Raw genomic sequence first — 18,921 nt, 5'->3', positions numbered from 1 at the left:
GTGTAAGCCCCGAAAGGTTTGAGAATATGGGCGCGACGAGGGATTTTATAGATCCGGGCAAGGGCAAGGAAGGAGGATATGTCAGCCGGGAGTGGGAATGCCCGCACTTGTCTCTCCCTGACGTCACTGTTACTTGTGCCCTCGTCACCACCTCAGTCAGTCCCTGCCCCTCTCACAGCCCTAATACTGACCCAACCCCCTGCTTCCTCCCTTTCCCCCTCAGAGAGAGAGAGAGAGAGAGAGAGAGAGAGAGAGAGAGAGAGAGAGGTTCTCCTTTCTCAAGAGAAAGTGAATTAAACGCCTGTCATATTGCTTCGTTTTCCCTGCAAGCACTACTCGTGTTTCTTTATTGTTCGCCTGGAGATACGTTTCTCTTTTTCCGAGACGATGTACGTACGAGTCCGCCACTGGCTGTCGAAACTGTGACCTCCATTCCTATTGGCTGCCTCTTGGGTGACGACATCAAGATGACAGACGCTGCGAACTGCAAAATTATCCCTCTAAAAATTAAACAAATATATCACATCCCTTATAGTACAATCTTGTTTTATTACCGAGAAGGCGCTATTTTCCAGTGATAGAGACAGCGTGTGATAACTGAGTTTCTTCGACTGGGATGGATTTTATGGCTCGCAAGCTGGCAAGACTTTCAGGCGGATCTTGGACCTGTAAAGCCTTGAGAGACCGATCACGTCTGGCTATGGGGGAGTGGGGAAGTGTACTGCTGTGACCAGGGGTATGAGCTCCTCTCTTATGTTAACCCTAGCGTGTGTTACAGAACTCTTACAAGAACTGTCGCATGGGAAAGCGGTTATATGTGTACCTAAATATGAATGTAAGAAAGTCCATTTGTAAGAAGTGTGCCGGGTGGACCTAGTGCCAGTCCGTAGCAGTTACAGATGTGGTTGTTTACCTATAAGGATCTTGGTGCCTCGCCATTCCGCCTCACCAGGACCTGAGGATGTGATTAGTGGTTGGTGGATGTGGTGAGGTTGTGCTGGAGTGCACGTGTGATAGGCTTGGCCTTGTGGTATACTTGAGTCACCATGGAATACTGTCGTGTACTCAGGGTTACTCTAAGCCTCCTGCCTCTCCTCCTCCTCCTTCATAATAGTTCTCAAGGTGAGTGAGTAACAACTGCTGTGTCACCCATTCCTCCCTAACACTTTTTTTTTAATCCTTACAGCTGAAATCTATACAAAGTGAAGATGATAATAATCCTTTATGTGTTCTCTGTCACGACGGGAACTTAAATATAATATGCTATACGTGTTATGTTCTTTTCTCGCAATTCAGTCGTAAGTATACGTTGAAATTCAAGGTTTGTACTTATTACTGAATCGAGCTCAAGCTTATCTTTTTATAAATATCTTGGTTTCAGTTACAAATGTTCTCCACTCTTGACACAGAACCTTCTTAAGTTCTTAGTATCATCTAGCATAGGTTCCCCTCCTCTTCCCCATCTCATAGCTCCACAGCGTGACGTAATTATTAGTCTGGCTCACGGACAAGCCTGAGAGACTTCAATGCTCTGCTAAGGATCCCAGCCACTTCCTTATGAGTCTCCCATGACTATGGTATTTGGACCTGATACATCGCGACAGGATAAATGGTACAACTGAAGTCATCATTTGAAGATAAATTGATGAAATGAAAGAAAGGATCGATTTACTGTATTGTTTTCGTTATTATCACCCGAAGTCAATAACACAAGAGTAAAATAGGAGGTTAATTATGCAGTAGATCTCGATGTAAGGGGCCTCTGCAGCAACCAACTTTTATAAATGGCACCTTGCAACACACACACACACACACACACACACACACACTGACTTTCTCCATCACAGGAATCAAAGTACCGTTGGATTACTTCAAGATGTCATTCACCTTTTTACGTCGTTAGTTCATCATCATTTCTTTATGCGTTCCAAATACAGTTCACGACCTACATTATTTCACATCCAAACTCTTTCCTCCATCAGTTCATCTCAAGCTTCCATTTGTCTTGCGTTGTGGCGCCGTGACCACGTATACTTCAATAAATCGATCAATCCAGATATATCTACTCGTATGTGGTTATCTGTGTTCTCCGACGATGCCCGACTGCAGCTAACAGTAAAAAAGAAAGGTGGATGGAGGAGGCAGGATGAGTCAGTCGAGGGCTCCGAGGCAAGGACGGAGACGAAGAGGAGGGTATCAAGGTTGCACGTAAGAACCGGCTCCCTGCTTGCACGCCCCCTGCCCCATGCCTCCCTCCCTACCCACGTCTGAGAAGAATGTGGGCTGACCTCTCCTCTGTAACTGGATATGAACTACTGACCAACAACTACTCGAGAGGCTACTTCTACTTGCCACAAATTCTCCACTATTAAGAGATGCCTGCTTATTATTTTTTTTCTTCTCATTTTATCTCCTCTTTTTGCCCGCCCGCGTGCCTGCCTTGTGTCCGTTGCTGGAGGTCATGTGCGGTTAGTCACGCGTTTCATGACTCGCCTTGCCGAATCTAGATCAATTGTGATAAAGGTTTCTTAACACCAAATATGTACAGAATACTAAGCAGTCCTTGAGAAACAGTGATGATAACGAATGCGGAAAACATTGGGCAGTGTTGTTAGATGCTTCAGCTAATTTACCTTCTCTCAGAGTTGTCATCGCAAATAAAACTTCGCCATATATATATATATATTTTTTTTTATACCAGAAACAGTATTATGGTTTACTGATACAAGAATGAGTAGCTTTATTTATATAGTGTATCTGCGGGGAAGAGATGCAGGCTTGCCATTCCTTCGTGTGCGGATGGAGCCTCAAACCTGTTAACGCTGAGAAAGAATGGCAGAATATTTCCTCTTCCCGTTACGAGGAATGGAGAACGTGCAGCTAACGGTTGTCATTTCCGCTGCAATGAGGGCTTCTTCATACACTTTCTTCCCGTCATTGTTTTGTTATATGTTTCTACTTTCTAGCACACCACGCCTTCCTGGATAAAGACGCTCACATAAAATTTGTTCATGGATATTCACCGAGTTTTAAAAGGTATTCACCGTCGACAATCCACTTGCTCTCGAGGAATCAAGATCCATATATGATGAGGAAAATGAGTAACTTGGTAAGAAAAAATCCACTTACAAATTTCTGAGCCTGCGTAAAAAGAAAGCAATTTGTAGTCAATATCCCAAACAAACATGCATCCCTTACAACGAAGAATATCTCGACATGGAGGAAAGTAAACTTCACAAAGAAAACTAACTAAGAACTAAGAAAATAGCTATAAAGTCCAACCGCATTCTCTTTATGTGACATCATGAACAGAAGGAAGATAAATTGTTACGAGAATGGTACGAGCGTCTCCTACTTGATCAACTTTTAATTATGTATTCTACTAACCTTCAAACCTCCCGGAAGTCAAGAGGAAAAATCGAATGTAGAGATAAAAAAAAAAAAAAGAAGCTGTGCAAGTAGACGCGACAGTTAGGTTAGGTCGGGTTAGGTAAGGTCAGGTTGGGTTAGATTAGGTTAGGTTAGGTCAGGTCGTTAAGTCAGGCTAGGGTCATATAAGTATTATTATTATTATTATTATTATTATTATTATTATTATTATTATTATTATTATTATTATTATTATTATTATTATTTTGCTCCACACTGCGCCATTGTTGTCACTGGCGGCAGAGAATAGCACGGGTTAACACCGCTTCCCACACATATTTCTTGGCAATTTTCACAGTCGCTTTGATCAATACACTCTCTCCTATTGACTTTCGGGAGGTCTGAAGGTTAGTAGAATGCATATATGATAACAGAAGGGCAGTTGGCTAAGTAGGAAGCGAGATGTCAGTGCATTAATAGTACCATTCTTTACCGGAGTTCCTACCGCCATGGAGACAGTTTCATTATACAACAAAAGATGCCTCAGGACACTCAAGGAGCTGAAAGGATCACATGGAAGAAAAAACGCTGAAAACAGGAAATGGCAGTGAAGGAAACATTTACAATTTATTTCTTTACATTATATTTTAACGATAATTTTAATCACGTGCCCATCCAGGACCTGTAATGAAACCCAGATGAAGCGACAAAGTATTCAGAGCAGTGTCGTCATGCAGTAATCCCTCGATATAACTGACTAATTGGGGGGGAACTTATTAAGTCGCCTTGGAGCAGGTCACAACAGACTGAGGGCCAAGGAGTCTAGAGAAAATCCTTGCTGTGGGCGGACCGTATTAATGGGCTGAGGCTGTGATTTTCGTCGCTGTGGTCGAGCTATAGTAAATACCGTACATTGAAACAGTTGTCTCGTTCGGTTCATTTGAAGTGTCACGCATGGAGGACTCATTTCCCTGTTAGTTAAAAAAAATAATGTGATGTCGCATGCAGTTGTTTGTGTCTGGTACCGTAACAATGATAAAATATAATATGACCTCTGCTTATAGTACTAAAAAATATTCTTTTCTTACATTACGGGAGCAGCGATTAGCGAGCTTTTTTTTATACCTTTTTTGTTGCCCTTGATCTATTTCTTTAGCTGTAAGAAAAAAAGTGAGGTTCTCAATAACACTGTGGATTTCCTTTTAACGAATTATATTTTCCTTTTAGGCAAATTGAATGACACTTTTTTTTTTCATTTCCATCTTGAATATGTTAGGTGAGGATCCTTATTTCCCATTAACGAATTATTTTTCCCTTCTCTATTGAATAACTTTTTTTCTTCTCACTCTTTGGGCAAAAGCTTCAGCAAACTACCCACCGCCAGGCCTGAGGTCAAGTAAGGATTGGTTTGTGACAGAAGATGAGGAGGTGGGCTCTGTGGTGACACGCCTGGTAACCTTCAATGATGATAACAACACCGTCACCTTTCAACTCGAGCCTTACAACCCTGGCGACACACTCCACCAGTACTTCGCTGTCGATTCTCGTCGAAGAGTGGTGGTTGCGAAGCCCCTCACTGGACTGGTAGGTAACTGGAGTTATGTCCCACCAAATACTTAATCCTCCCTGAAGAGCAACTTTTTACTCTAGCTTATCCCTGCTCTATTCAAATTCCATATGCAAGAATTAAGCAGCATCTTTATTATTTCTTCCCTTTCACTGGTAATCTTTGTGTGTATTTTCTCCTTCCAATTACTTGAACTCTTTCGAGAGGAGAGTATCAGGACACTTTTTCTACCCTTGAGCTGCTTCCTTTGCTGTAAAAAATACCAAAAGTAGTATGGAAGTAGAGTTTTCATACTTTCCTCTCCTTCACAGTTAAGTCCTGGGGAAAAGAGGAAGTCCTACATCCTGCGTGTGAGGTTGGTTGATGACGGGCGCCTGAACTCTGTGACGGAGGTGAGGGTGCAGGTTGGCAAGCCAGGGGAGACACCCAGTCAATTTGGCCCTGGCATGTTTAATGGCCCCTCAGGCTTCAGGGGCGAGCTACCTCAACCAAACTACCCTCCCTTCAGCACTGCAGAACCCAAGAGTAAGCTCTATGACACTTCTATAGCTTTTACTTATAAATTCTTATTGGTTTTAAATACTGATTTTTAACTTTTATATGCTTGAAATATACAGTGTACATTGTCTGTATAGCTACATCATAAATTCATGACATACCAGTAACAGGTATATTTAAGATGACGATGAGGCTGAACCACTTGGGCATCTATATGTAACTCTTTTATATAGTGTATGAAATGTTTTTGACTGATACCCACTTCCTTCTCCCTATCCAGCTGTGCCCTTACTTTTAGTGAATAAGACCTTCTACATACGGGAGGGTGCACCAGAAGGCACCCATGTAGACACAGTGGAAGTGAAGGACCTGTCTGGGGATGGCTACTCCTTGGCCATACATGACCCTGCTCGCCTCCTACAAATCAACTCCACAACAGGACAGATCACTGTTGCTGCTCCACCCTCCCACCAGCAGGTGTGTGACCCTTTGGCATGCCTTTAAGTCCCTCATTATAAAGTTGTGAATTTTATGAAAATGTGCATATCCAATATTTTCTTATGATTTTTTAAATCTCTTGCTGTAAAACAAATGGTTTGTTCTTTAAAGCACTGTACTCCCAAAGATCTTTTCATGAGAAGCTGAATTTTGCTAGATGCTAAAATTTTGTTAACTAGGTTTATGGGTAAGGTGTTCAGTTGCATTCTCTGGTGATGCAGATCATATGACTATGGTTCCTTGTGTCTTGAACAGGTTGGGTCGCACCTTGTGAAGGTTACAGCCTCCAACCCTCAAGGCAGTGCCCTAGAAGAGGTTAGGGTAGAAGTGCTTTCAGATTCTGGGCAGAAAAATGAACTGGACCTTCAGGTGGTTGGGGGTGGAGTGGCACCAGGTGCCGGTGTGTCAGGGAGCAGCAGCACAGAGTCTCCTAGTGCAGGAGTTGTAGCAGGAAACAGTGTGACAATCATCCCCATTCTGGTGGTGATAGGCATTGTGCCTCTGGTGGTAGCTGCCTTCTGGTGTTGGCGTAGACACCACAGACCGGCAAAAGCACATTCCAAGGTAAGAAATTTATAATTCATCAAGTCTTGAATATAATGAGTATCTCTTGCTTGAACTTCATATCTCCACTAGTGTTCTCTGAGCTCCTGTAACAAAGGTCTGACTTTCTTTCAACAGAAAAGTGCAGTGATGTATGACAAGGAGGAGGAAGCAGCTGCCACTGTTGAGCCTCGAGAGCAGAGTGATGGTGAGGCACGGAGTAGTAGAAACAGCATTACAGGTCTGGCAGCTCTTTGGTGGCGACGAGCCTCCAGCAACACCTATGAGGATACCTTCAAGGGGAGCAAAAAAAGAGGGAGTGAGAAGGCCTCACAGCCGTCACCAGATACCTGGGAGTTCCCCCGCCATCGCTTAAAGTTCATTGGCATATTGGGGGAGGGTTGCTTCGGACAGGTGAGTGTGTTCATACATAGTTGTAATGTAAGAGGCTAAGCTGTGATCAGGCTATAGATCCCATTCAATATCATCCCTATTTTCAAATATAGTTGTTTTGAAAGTAACTTGAAGAGTGGGAAATGCCAGGGAAAAATCAAAACACAATAGGCCATCCAGCCCCTGACCTTGGCCATTGGCAGGTATGGAAGTGTGAGGCATCAGGTCTGAAGGGTGAACAGAGCATGCTGGTGGCAGTGAAGACCGTGAAGGAGTCTGCTGAGGAGAGGGAACGAAAGGACTTGGTGCAGGAACTGAAAGTGCTCAAGGGCCTTGGCCAGCACCCCAATGTCCTCTCCCTGCTTGGCTGCTGCGCTGAAAAAGGTGAGATTTTGAGGATGTAAGTTAATAATTGACCCCATCATCACTATCATCATAATTCTTATCTTAAGAAATGGGAAATTATTTATAGTTGGTGTAGGAAAGATGCCCCAAAGATTACAAGCTTTGCTACACATACCCTCACATTTCTAATAAATATGGATTAAGTTTTCTTTTGCTTCCTTTATGTCACCAGATTTTTGTTCTTTTCCCTCACTTTCTTTACTGACTTTTTTCCTTCCTTGCCTCAGAGCCACTCTTCATCATCTTGGAGTACATGGTGATTGGCAAGCTGCAGAGTCATCTGAGATCCTCGCGGGCAGACACATCCTACAACAACCTCCATGGGTCCTCTTCCTCCCTAACCCCAAGGGACCTGACTCATTTTGCCTACCAGACTGCCAGAGGCATGGAGTTCCTCTGTCGGAATGGGGTGAGTCTGGTTGCCAGTTTTATGTCTGTGGAATGATGATGTTTACAATTTGGCAACCATATTATGATTACTTTTAAGAAGTCTAATGATTTATATTTTTACATCTCAAGCTTTAAGGGTTCATTTCTCAACAATCTCTGATCATCTCAAGATATAAACTTTTCCCAGGTTATCCATAGAGACCTTGCAGCAAGAAATATACTGGTTGGAGAAGGAAACGTTTGCAAGGTGGCAGACTTTGGGTTTGCGAGGGACTTGGCCAACAACCATATCTATGAGAGGAAGAGTGACGGTCGGCTGCCCATCAGGTTGGTCATTAGGAGAGGGTCATGTTTCTGTTAGTGTGAACGTTACCTTTTTACCATGTAGGCCTATGTTGCGACATGTGTAGATCTCAAACCTCTGTATAATTGGTCTAGTGTGCAATAGCTTTTCTAATCCGTTATGATATTTAGTAGATTTCCTTTTCTGCCTTTGCATCACACATATGTTCTTCCTCAGATGGATGGCTCCTGAGTCACTCTTTGACAACATCTTCACTACAAAATCAGATGTGTGGAGCTTTGGTGTCCTATTATGGGAAATTGTCACACTGGGTAAGTACCAGGGTAGGATCATTCAATTGCCGCTATCTTTCTTATGATGGGCTTACATATTATGATGATTAGCCTCTGATGGTCTGAAGTGTGTGTGTATGTGTGTGTGTGGATGAGTTTTTCATAAATAAAGATTGTGAATATTGACAAGAAAAGCTGATGAGTCCCTTACTATTAAATCCCCCCTTTAAATGTCCAATCTTCCTCTGTGTCAGGTTCCACACCATACCCAGGGATGGGTGCCACTGAGGTCATGAGAAAGGTGAGAGAGGGTTACCGCCTCGAGAAACCCGTCCACTGTCGAAGAGAGGTAGGTGCATTGTTCTTTTGGTTCATCCTGAAACTACTCTTCTTCTTGTCACTGTCCCCAACGACTTTATTTCTTGCTTCATGGTATCCTCTTTTTAAAATTTTGGAATGTTACAAAGATGGTGATGCTTTTAATATATGTTTCGGAAAGCTATGATGATAGTGATGCTTTTACAATGTTCTGGTAGTTGTGATGGTGAGGGTGGTGTTAATATGCTCTTGGTGATGCTATTGATACTATGCTTTTGGAAATTATGATAATAGTATATACTTATGTTCTTTAAAGTAATGATGTTAATGCTGATGAGGCTATTTCTAGGAAGCTATGATGATGGGGACAGTTGTGATATATTTACTGAAGCTATGATGAGGTTAAAGCTGTTTATTGTCTTCCTTGCAGATCTATAACATCATGTATTACTGCTGGGACAAGGACCCCAATGAGCGGCCGTCCTTCACTGAGCTGGTGCACACTCTGGAGGGCCTGCTCATGTCTGAAGTGGAGTACATCGAGTTGGATCGCTTCCCAGAGCACACCTACTATAACTTCGGCAAGGAAAAGAGTGATGAGCTTCTCTAGGGGTATTTGAAGTCACTGGCAAAGGTGATGAACGGGTACTCTTAGGATTCCAAGGTAAGCTGTTGTTGTAGAAGAGGATGTAGTTTATTGATGGGTTTCTCCAGAGGTATTTGATGTTTTGGGACAGGAACTCTTATGATCCCAAGGTAGGGCATGTTTGTTAATTTGTATGCATCACTGAAATCAGTAGTACTCTTCTCATTAGGGAAAAAAGTACCAGGAAAATTGAACTGAGCAAAAACAACAAAATATCAAAATAAAGTCTGATACACTTTATATTGACACTAGTATTTCAGGTTTGTATCTCATCTCAACCGGCGCCATATGATCACTGCAGTTGTGGCACCATGATTGTATAGCCCAATCAATTAATCAATTTCAGCTCAATTTTACAAACTTTACTTCCTGACATGAATAGTAACTGGAATTATGTGTATGAATTGGCAAGCATACCCTATTAAGTTGTTGTTGAGGAGGATGTAGAGAACCTCCTCACTCTGGTAGACTGTTCGGGGTTTGTTGCACAGTAGAACATCATGAGAGTACCTTCAGTTTCAAATGGACAACATGTGGGGTGTAAGTAATGTCTTCTGTGTCCCTGTCTTTTCATATGTGTACTTGTGTAGTGGTGAGTGTGGGTGATGTACATTAATTTTTGTACCCTTTCATATACTCAAACATGCCTGTCAAAAGTTGCCACTCATCTGGTCACAGTCTTGAGCTTTTCAGTCTCAATGAACACCTCAGGAGTCTCTCAGTGTTTTGTTTTGAAAAATGCTGTCAGAGATGTGTCTAAGGTTCCTAGAAAAAAATCCCTAAGATATATAGAGTATAAATGAATACATGCTTGAATATTTGTTATTTCACTTAAACAAGATCTGATAATGTTATTTAAGGTAGAGGGATAGATGAAATATATGAAGTATATTTAACTTAGACAAATTCATATTATATAATCAAATTTATTTTTCTAGCTTGTATCATAGTAACTAAAATGCAGAATTTAGTATGAAATCAACCTTGACATGCCATCTATATTTAAATAGCTATGCAATTATTATGGTGCTGATTTCATGGTGCTGGAAACCATGCATATTTGTAATGTTTTATATATGTGGTATTTTGTGGCTGTAATGAGACAAGTAGCATTGCTATAGGTGTTGGAATAGTGGGTGGTGTTTGTAATGGATGGAGAACTTTAATACAATACAATTTTATACAACATTGATGTAACAGTAAAGTAAAGGTAAAGTTGGAGGCATATACCATGGCTGTGTGTGGCCTCAGGAACGTAAGTGAAATATTATTATTGTTTACCTTGTTTATTTGTGTCTTATTAAATGTGTGTTTGCTTGTTAACACCTACAAAGAGTATCTCCATGAGAACATCCCATTTTAACTCACCTATAAAAATACCATTATTATAATGTGTAATTCACTTTAACCCACCATTACACCATATTAACACTACGTACCATTTCTATAAATGGAGAGAGGTTATTGTGACCCTTGCTTCAGTGACTCATGGAAGTACTTGTTAACCCCCCATGAGAGAACATTGCCCAGTGACTCAGGTTTTGATGCAAAGACTTGCTTCCTCTATTTGTACAGTTCATGTATTACTCAAGTTACAGAGGTATCCCAACCAGGTTTCCTTTAGTCTTCTACATTCACCCTTCAGTGATATCAAACAGGCATTTAAGCTCCAGCATCTCACATTTATAGGTTTTGGAACAAAATATCCTTTGAGAATTAAGTTTTATTCACAGTGAAAAGTAATGTAAAAGGTCTGGGTACATATATCACATGTTGAAAAGTGGCAGCTGATGCTCCCCTACCATCTTGCTATCAGGGGCAGTGACCATCTTCTGAAGAGTGCCTGGCACTGCTGCACTATGTGTTCAGAGAAGCACAGCTACCTCACTCTTCATGAAAGATATAAAGTCTTGTACATTTTTGATAGCTGTAAGGGAAGGTGGGTCATGGATTTTATTCTTGGCATCTAGAGTAATACTGATTAATAAGTGGGCAGCTTTATGCCTCTTAAATGAATCAAGCTGTTGGACACAGCACAACACATACACATATTTTGCACCTTTCAAGGTGGCTGTCCTCTAAGTAACAGTCCTTATTGTAGCTGTGAAACCATTTTCAAAGCCTGGAAATGAACCTGATGTTAAAGAGTTGCCATTAACAAAAGGGCTTTAACAAGAAATAACTTAATTAGCTTAATCCATTAGGTAATACAAATTCATTTGGCATGGGGAAAGACAATAACAGCAAACACCACAGTCAGAGACACGTATCACTTGACTCCTGCAGGGGGTAAGCACATTGTGGAGTGACTAAGAAGAAAAAAAATACCACCTACTTATTTTGGTTTCAAGGAACATAAATATCCAAATACAATTTGGAATACACAGTATGAAGGGGTGAAGAGAGGTACTTTTCTGCAAACCACTACTACATCCTCTATAATCTTGGTCAGGACATGTGGTATAGGTTCGTTATGAACAAAGTGCCACTGTTCAATATAGCTCAAATGTTATTCTTTTATTTCCTCTGAAGATTTTTGAGGATGAGAGGAGTGAGCAAGAAACCTGAGTCATAGTGGGTGTGCTCTAGTCTGGTAGGAAGGAAAAGAAATCCTTCAGACTTTCATAGAGAGAGGAGTTAAAAAGTTCTGGGCATTTTTTTTTCTTTTTTGGCTACTTGCAATTTAAAAAAAAAAAAAAAAAAAAAAAAAAGGATGGGATAATAAGTGCCTTCTCTTTGTAATGTCTTTGACATGAGTGGTGTTTTATGTTTTCTTATTACTAATATATTTATTTTTTTATAAGAATAAAGATTTAGATAACATAATACAGCAATTTTACTGACAAAGTCATATATTGGTATAGGTTAAACATGACTGGGACTGTATTGCGGCATTTTTGTGCTTGTGAAATTAGGAAATTAGGAAAGTGCCTCAGTAAACCTCCTTCACTAGTGTATAGTGTTTGTCTTAAGTACAAGATGCCAGATGGGGTTGGTGGTTGAAAATCTTGAAACATTATTGATGTAGGATTGTCATATACTTTCATGAATATATTTTCTAGGATTTACTATTTAATATACACACATAAGGATTTCAGGTTTGAACATCAAATGCCTATGCAGTTTCTTTAACAAAGAAGTTATTATTCAGTAGAGATTTGTAGTATTCAAGTGGTAGGGGAGCTTTTAGTATCATATGAATGTGATCAGAAAAAAAGAGTGCAATCAATATTAAGTCAAGCCACAAATGCCTTAAAACATTGGACATGTTCATTACATCTACCAATAGGAGGCATGCAGTTTTAGGACACATTGGTGATCTGATTCACAAGATAATTAGCAAGATCATAATCAAAGAATGCATGAAACTACATGAAAAATCAAGGTACTGTATTCTGTATTCCTAGTAGAGCTGTTATGTTTTCTGTGATATCAACAGTAGGGTCAATTTTTTATCATTATATATCTAAATACCTTCACATCAAAGAGTCACTGGAGTGCCTTATGCACTTCAGCAGCAGCCACATCATTGTTTTATTTCTTCTCAATATTTTAAATCATGCTTTTGTAACGATACTTGACTAAATATAGTATACAATTTTATATAAACATACAGGATATTACTGAGTTGAATACTGGCAATGTTAGTAAATTTGGTAGTGAGAACACATGACTGGCATGTGTGGCCACTCCCAGGCAAAGGCACTGTGTTGTGAGGGGCGAGGCGTGCCCCTCAGCCTGATGTTAGACCAAACTGGCCTTGGTCGGGAGTATCCTGATATTTCAGCATCTGGGAGTGGAGTAAAAATTGCAATACTGGCATTACTCTTAAAGGAAAATCATCTTGATTTTGATTTTTCTGTTCAACAGCAAAATATTTGTTATGAAATGCATCTAGTTTACAGTGACCAATTTCATCATAGACAGAAACCTTGTCATCCCAACCAAACACTACCAAGTCTGTACAACATATTCTTTTGGCCAAGACACCAAACAATAGTGAAAAATATCAATCAATAAATAGGAATTTAAAGTAAAATCAATCATTTTATATTAAATAAAAAAAATCTAAACTAAATTAGTCTAAATTACATCTCTATAACAAATGATACATATTTATTTGGTAAATTTTACCCACTTAAGCTGCTCCACATGATAGGGACCTAAGAATCCTGGAGCAAAGCAACTAAGGCTATGTAAACTCGCTGGGGTTACAATAGCAATAATTTCTCCAAAGTGTCATGGCTGAGATGCAAACTCTCATCCCTGCAAACACAAGCCATCAAATGTTTTCCAAGCCTTTACATGTACTCTTAAAAGCATAAGATGGAATGTTTGATATAGCTCTGTAACAAATGGATATACTGTAGTTTGTTGACAATTTAAGTTTTGGCTTGATATGAAGTGTTACCCATCCTCTGGTACAACGGCCTACATTTCAGTGAACGCTGTGAGCGAGTGGTCATCACATAGTTGTGCAGCAACAATGAGTTAGTTGCTGCAGTTTTCGCAGAGAAAGAGATTATCAGCTATCATAATATGAACTGTGTTCATTATTAACATACCATTATCCTGATAACCAATTAAAATATATAATACCCTGGCAGAGTTTGCAACTCTGAATTATGAATGTTACAAATGCTAAAGACAAGTATACTCAGTTCACACCAATGGAGGAACAATCATTACACACCACTAATCTTTATAGCCCCTCTACAGTAAGGTCCCCCACCAGTGCTGGGCCTAGACACTACTGATGGACTGGTTCGTGATGGCACTGGTCTGGGGGCCTCAAAGCAGTCTAGGTGGCAGTAGCAGCAGACATTAAAGATGCTCTGACCTCTTTAAGTGCCTAACTAGTACATACTATTCAGATATGCTATCAATATTATCACACACAGAGCAACACCAACTTATCAGAGCTTCTCATCTTGAATAAATACATGAAATATGTATTTAACTGCAGCAGTGAATATATATATATATATATATATATATATATATATATATATATATATATATATATATATATATATATATATATATATATATATATATATGTAAATGGCATAATACTGTTCTCTTGTATTACAAAAGTTTTCATTATGTGTGAATACTTTCCTAGTGTTGAAAAGCAAGTGAAACAGTAAGTGATATGTTGTGATTTTCAGCAAAACAATTGTGATAACTCACAAGTGATTAAAAAATGAACAAGAATGCCCTTAAAGCCCTTGTATTCAAGTGAAAAAGTTTGAAAAAAATTAGAATTATACTTATCAAGGAGCTAAGAGCCATAGTTACTAGACAGTTAACTTGCTTAAAGATGATTTTAAACTGTGACTTAAATATTTTCAGCTGATGAATACAATATATTATATTTTGTTGACAGTGTAGTAAAAACATAGATGAGGGATAAATGTTGTCATAATCATGCAACTGACAGACATGCAAATACTTTTTGTGTTACCGGTTTGTGCAAATCATTGAGCAATATGAGGTGAAAATTATGTGAATGCAAAAAAATGCATTTTTATAAAGGCAGTATTTGTTTGCATGTTTTATCAGTGTATATAATATCATATGTATTATATATTTTTCATTTGTCTGATGTATAATACTGTTTGCACTTGTATCTTAACAGTTTCTTATCCTGCACAGCCAAAACCAAATTGAATAACAGCTGGCAATCCAGAGAATATTTAAATATAGTAATTATAAAATTATATAACAAATAACTTTTATATAAAAATTTCAAAAACTCATGTCAAGTTAGTGAACTTATCTTGACAACACTGAACACCAGCTCAGCTGCCAGCCCTTTGGATGACAACACCAACCCATCAACAGGGCACCCTCCAGGTTATTACTTGCACACTACTTAGCACATGAGTTTTATCTCCTAACTCACAGCAAGCAAAATTCAAACTCTGAACTTTCTGTAACATGATAATGTAAATATATAAGCATATTAGTACAAAAATATCAACAAACTGTGTGATTTATCATGCTAAACATTTTTATCTCGCAAGCTACCAAAGTCATGAAGTTTTGTAATTATTGAAAACTTTCAGATGCAGGATAATGTGCCAGCATCATAAAATTGAAGTCTTAATTTTTATATATTACATTGCTTTTTTAGAAAACAGCTTAACTTACATATCAGCACCAAGAGGCAAAAGATAGGTAATGCATGATGGTCCCTGTTAACAAGCATTCTCGATTATAGTTGATGACCCACAGTAAAATGTCTCCATTCTTTAAAGGCATATACATTATTTCTCATCCAATGTAAGAGTGTATTTGATCACTTACAGTAACCTTTTTAATAACAAAATTGTACATTGAAGGTCAGGGGGATGTGTAACATATGTATCTATACTGTACATTAATACACTGGAGGAACTTTAACACAATAATTATTGAAGGGTCATCATGACTACATACACTCACTACTGGTTGCCACAGGGGGGGTGGAGGAAGTAGAGAAGGCTGGGTCCTCTAGTAGAGGGACCCACGCCTCATGTACTTGTCAGTTGATTGTAAAAGCTGGAGGGACATCAAATTGAAGTTCTTGAGTTCATCATTGAGATGTTTTTTCAAAACCAGGCTCAGCTCAGGCTCATGTTGCTGCCAGTGTGTCCTGATCTGGTTGGCCAAGTGGGAGTTTATGTACTTACTGACGAGAGCCCCGCCAGGCATGTGGGAAAGGTTGAGGTGCACGTCGCCCACAACCAGCTCACTGCTCAGCCGTCCCACCTCTAGGCGGCCGCGACATGTCTTCAACTTGATCCACAGGGTCACCTGCAGCAGTACAATCATAATGTATCCATGTTATCTTTTCTAAGTGGCTGGTACTCTGTAATAAGGCAGCAACAGCACTAGGCTGAGTCTTGTTTGTGTATGAAGAAAAAACAGCTTGTTCTGTTCTTATACATAAACTAGCTACCCCATCACCTCTTTCATGGTACAAGTAGTTATATGCCATGCAGGGCAAGACTTGGAGTTTTACCTCCTTGTGCATATGATTTCAAATTCTTCTAGCATTGTACTCAGTAGAGTACGTACCTTGGAGTTGCTGGCTGTGACTGTAAATGGTCCCCGAGCAGAGAGAGGAATAACTTTGACCAGTTTGCCTGAGAGGTCATATTCCCCATCCAGCAGCAGGGAATCATAGCGCAGGTTAATGGTGACTGCCAGTGTCTGCACATTCACACGGACATCCTCAATGATAAACTCTGATAGTCCCTGAAGAAGAAAAACAGATCAAAATAAGCATCAGGATATATTAGACGTGTACTTTGAGAGGTTGTGAAGATACTTGATTTTACAGCTTCTGTTAATTTAATGATCAATGATGTTGCTTAATTGTGCATAAATGTTCTATGCTGGTTGTGAGTATAGCTAATCATGAGCAGGGAGTTTTTATGTGTTTGATATGTGATAAGCAATCTGTATTAACTGATATGTCAGTAATTTCGTCCACACATGCACAAAGACTCATCAAACTGGTAAGAGTGATAAATTTGTCCTGTGTGAACTTATGCTAGCTGATCATGAAAATATTAATAAGGAAAATTTATCTATCTATCTATATCTATATTTATCTATCTATAGTATAATTTTTTGCAGTGGGAGCTCTGTTAACATTTACAACAGTAGTAGTAGTAGTAGTAGTAATGGTAGCCTACTAGTGCCAAAACAGTTTGCAAAGTAAACTTTAAAACTGCCATATCCTATTAGCATAAACACTCACAATAATCTCCATGTCTTGAAGCTTGACCACAAAGTTGGCAGCAGAGTGTTGATAGGAGAGGAGCTGAGACTCCATGACGAGGGGGTCGAGGGCGAGGACCTCGTCCCCGCCACAGTCATCCTTTTTCATGTCCTCTCTCAGAGTAGCCAGTAACCCCCTGATGACGTCCTCCCCTGCCGCACTGATGGCTCCTCCTGTTGGGACCATATTTAGTCTATAAGTGATTTCGGTCATAATACTTGCAGGCCTCATAAATCAATCATTACGAAGGAGTCATACATACAGTCCTCACAATCATGTGTCCCAAAGCATTTTTTTCAAGAGTTTTCCCTTCGTGACTGCATAATATTGATCATTATATGATCCCATAACAAGGGTGCTCACAGTCACTACGTATACCATTATTTAGTCTAATATAGCATGCATGAAATTAAAGGCAGGATTTTTCGCCCTGTGGTATCACATCGTCTTGATTAGTAAGTAAAGCCACATGAAGCGACAAAAGTTTCCCTCTTTGGCTGTGTGACCTTATTATTTTGATCCCATGTTATAATCATCTTCCTCAGTCAATGCGTACCACCACTCACTCCAACATGAATTTGAAAGTTTTTTTTCTTCTTTTTTTTTGGCTTCGTGCTATCACGTCGTCTTGGTTAGTAGATAAAGCCACATAAAACGATAATTGAACATTCCATTCCCAGTTCTATCAACGTCTTATCGCATCTGCCTCGATCCTCCCTCACCTTCGCATGCATAACCTCTAGGCAGGATTTAGGCATGATTTTTTTCACCCCGTGTTATCATATCGTCTTGAGTAGGTAAAGCCACATAGAGGGATCATCACACGTACCCTCCTCGGAACCTGAGTGCTCTGTCATCGCCGCTATCTTCGTCGCCGCCTCCCGCACCATCACGCCCTCATAGCCCGCACTCCCAGGCACTCTCCGCACTCTCCCCGCACCTCTTCACCTATTCGCGGGGGTTGCACGCACTCTTTTGCCACCTCACATTGTGGCCGCAGGACTTTCCCGCCGAGACCTTGGCTGTGGGTGTGGATAAGATACAATTCGTGAGGTGTTTGGCGGCGGTGTGAGGCAGGTGGAGGGAAGCGTGTCCTCTCTGCTGTATTGATCGCCGAGTTGTGGTTTGTGGCACGTGCCTGACTCTACGGCTACGTCACGCCCCCTCCCTCCTTCTCCCTCCTCTTCCCTCACCTTGCTCTGGCACTCATCTTCCCCCCTCCCCCCTCCTTGTCTGTCACTTGCAGATAGACTGGCTTCCACCTCCAATATCCCACTCCTTCCTCCTCCCTCCTCTTCCCTCACCGACTCCTCTTCCTCTCCTCTTCCCCCCTCCCCATCGTTGTCTGTCACATGCATGCAGATAGACTGGCCTCCATTATCCCCCTCCTTAATTGTACCCTCCCTGCCTAGTGCCTACCCCCCCCTTCACCATTTCGTTAAATGTTTCCTAGAGACACGTTAGTACTATCTGAATAACATTAATGATTATATTTTGAATATTATACGAGATTTGCGTTTATAACCTATGATTATTTTATTATGACATGGCTTATTCACTATATAATAACGTACAGTAATGATCTTAATATTCATACAAGACGTAGTATATTATATTCAGCATATATATTAAGTTTGGGGAAATAATTTCTCTCTCTCTCTCTCTCTCTCTCTCTCTCTCTCTCTCTCTCTCTCTCTCTCTCTCTCTCTCTCATCCTGCAGACCCTTCCCCTTCATGAAGTTCATATCCCTGAGCAGCTTTAATTTTCTTGCCTAGCGCTTGCGGGTCAAGATGAAAAAAGGGATCGAGTCTGCCCCAGCACAGATTTATCTTTACACATATAACACATGATTCTGTGGGGCCTCTTTTTGGAGAAATGTATCGTCTCGTACACATCAAACAGCAAGAGGGCATTAAATTGTTGCTGCTTAATTGCAAACCTGC

The 18,921-nt window shown here is 40.3% G+C and overlaps 2 protein-coding genes across 2 annotated transcripts; one reads left to right on the top strand and one right to left on the bottom strand.

The window, feature by feature from the left end:
* The first annotated feature begins 667 nt into the window (after positions 1-667).
* Positions 668-12,030, top strand: LOC126998135 (fibroblast growth factor receptor 3-like). The gene is made up of 12 exons (XM_050859549.1): positions 668-1,122; positions 4,730-4,953; positions 5,248-5,461; positions 5,715-5,911; positions 6,188-6,496; positions 6,614-6,889; positions 7,072-7,252; positions 7,501-7,682; positions 7,851-7,990; positions 8,184-8,278; positions 8,494-8,588; positions 8,988-12,030. The coding sequence occupies exons 1-12, from the start codon at positions 1,047-1,049 to the stop codon at positions 9,165-9,167; spliced, it is 2,169 nt and encodes a 722-aa protein (XP_050715506.1). The 5' UTR covers positions 668-1,046; the 3' UTR covers positions 9,168-12,030.
* Positions 10,912-18,149, bottom strand: LOC126998138 (uncharacterized). Its single transcript, XM_050859561.1, has 4 exons — positions 17,807-18,149; positions 16,957-17,150; positions 16,269-16,448; positions 10,912-16,004 (listed from the first exon to the last, which is right to left on the bottom strand). The coding sequence occupies exons 1-4, from the start codon at positions 17,865-17,867 to the stop codon at positions 15,702-15,704; spliced, it is 738 nt and encodes a 245-aa protein (XP_050715518.1). The 5' UTR covers positions 17,868-18,149; the 3' UTR covers positions 10,912-15,701.
* Between the last annotated feature and the right edge of the window lie 772 nt (positions 18,150-18,921).

The sequence above is a fragment of the Eriocheir sinensis genome, chromosome 13, assembly GCF_024679095.1.
Source record: "Eriocheir sinensis breed Jianghai 21 chromosome 13, ASM2467909v1, whole genome shotgun sequence".
Taxonomy (NCBI): Eukaryota; Metazoa; Arthropoda; class Malacostraca; order Decapoda; family Varunidae; genus Eriocheir; species Eriocheir sinensis.
This window is presented reverse-complemented; position numbering and strand designations above follow the sequence as displayed.

Coding starts and splice junctions, on each gene's coding strand:
- LOC126998135 (XM_050859549.1), top strand. CDS start 1,047: ATGGAATACTGTCGTGTACTCAGGGTTACTCTAAGCCTCCTGCCTCTC. Junction 1,123..4,729: donor CCTTCATAATAGTTCTCAAG/GTGAGTGAGTAA, acceptor TTTGGGCAAAAG/CTTCAGCAAACTACCCACCG. Junction 6,497..6,613: donor CGGCAAAAGCACATTCCAAG/GTAAGAAATTTA, acceptor TTCTTTCAACAG/AAAAGTGCAGTGATGTATGA.
- LOC126998138 (XM_050859561.1), bottom strand. CDS start 17,867: ATGGTGCGGGAGGCGGCGACGAAGATAGCGGCGATGACAGAGCACTCA. Junction 17,151..17,806: donor GCACTCAGGTTCCGAGGAGG/GTACGTGTGATG, acceptor TGGTCCCAACAG/GAGGAGCCATCAGTGCGGCA. Junction 16,449..16,956: donor TTCAAGACATGGAGATTATT/GTGAGTGTTTAT, acceptor TTTCTTCTTCAG/GGACTATCAGAGTTTATCAT.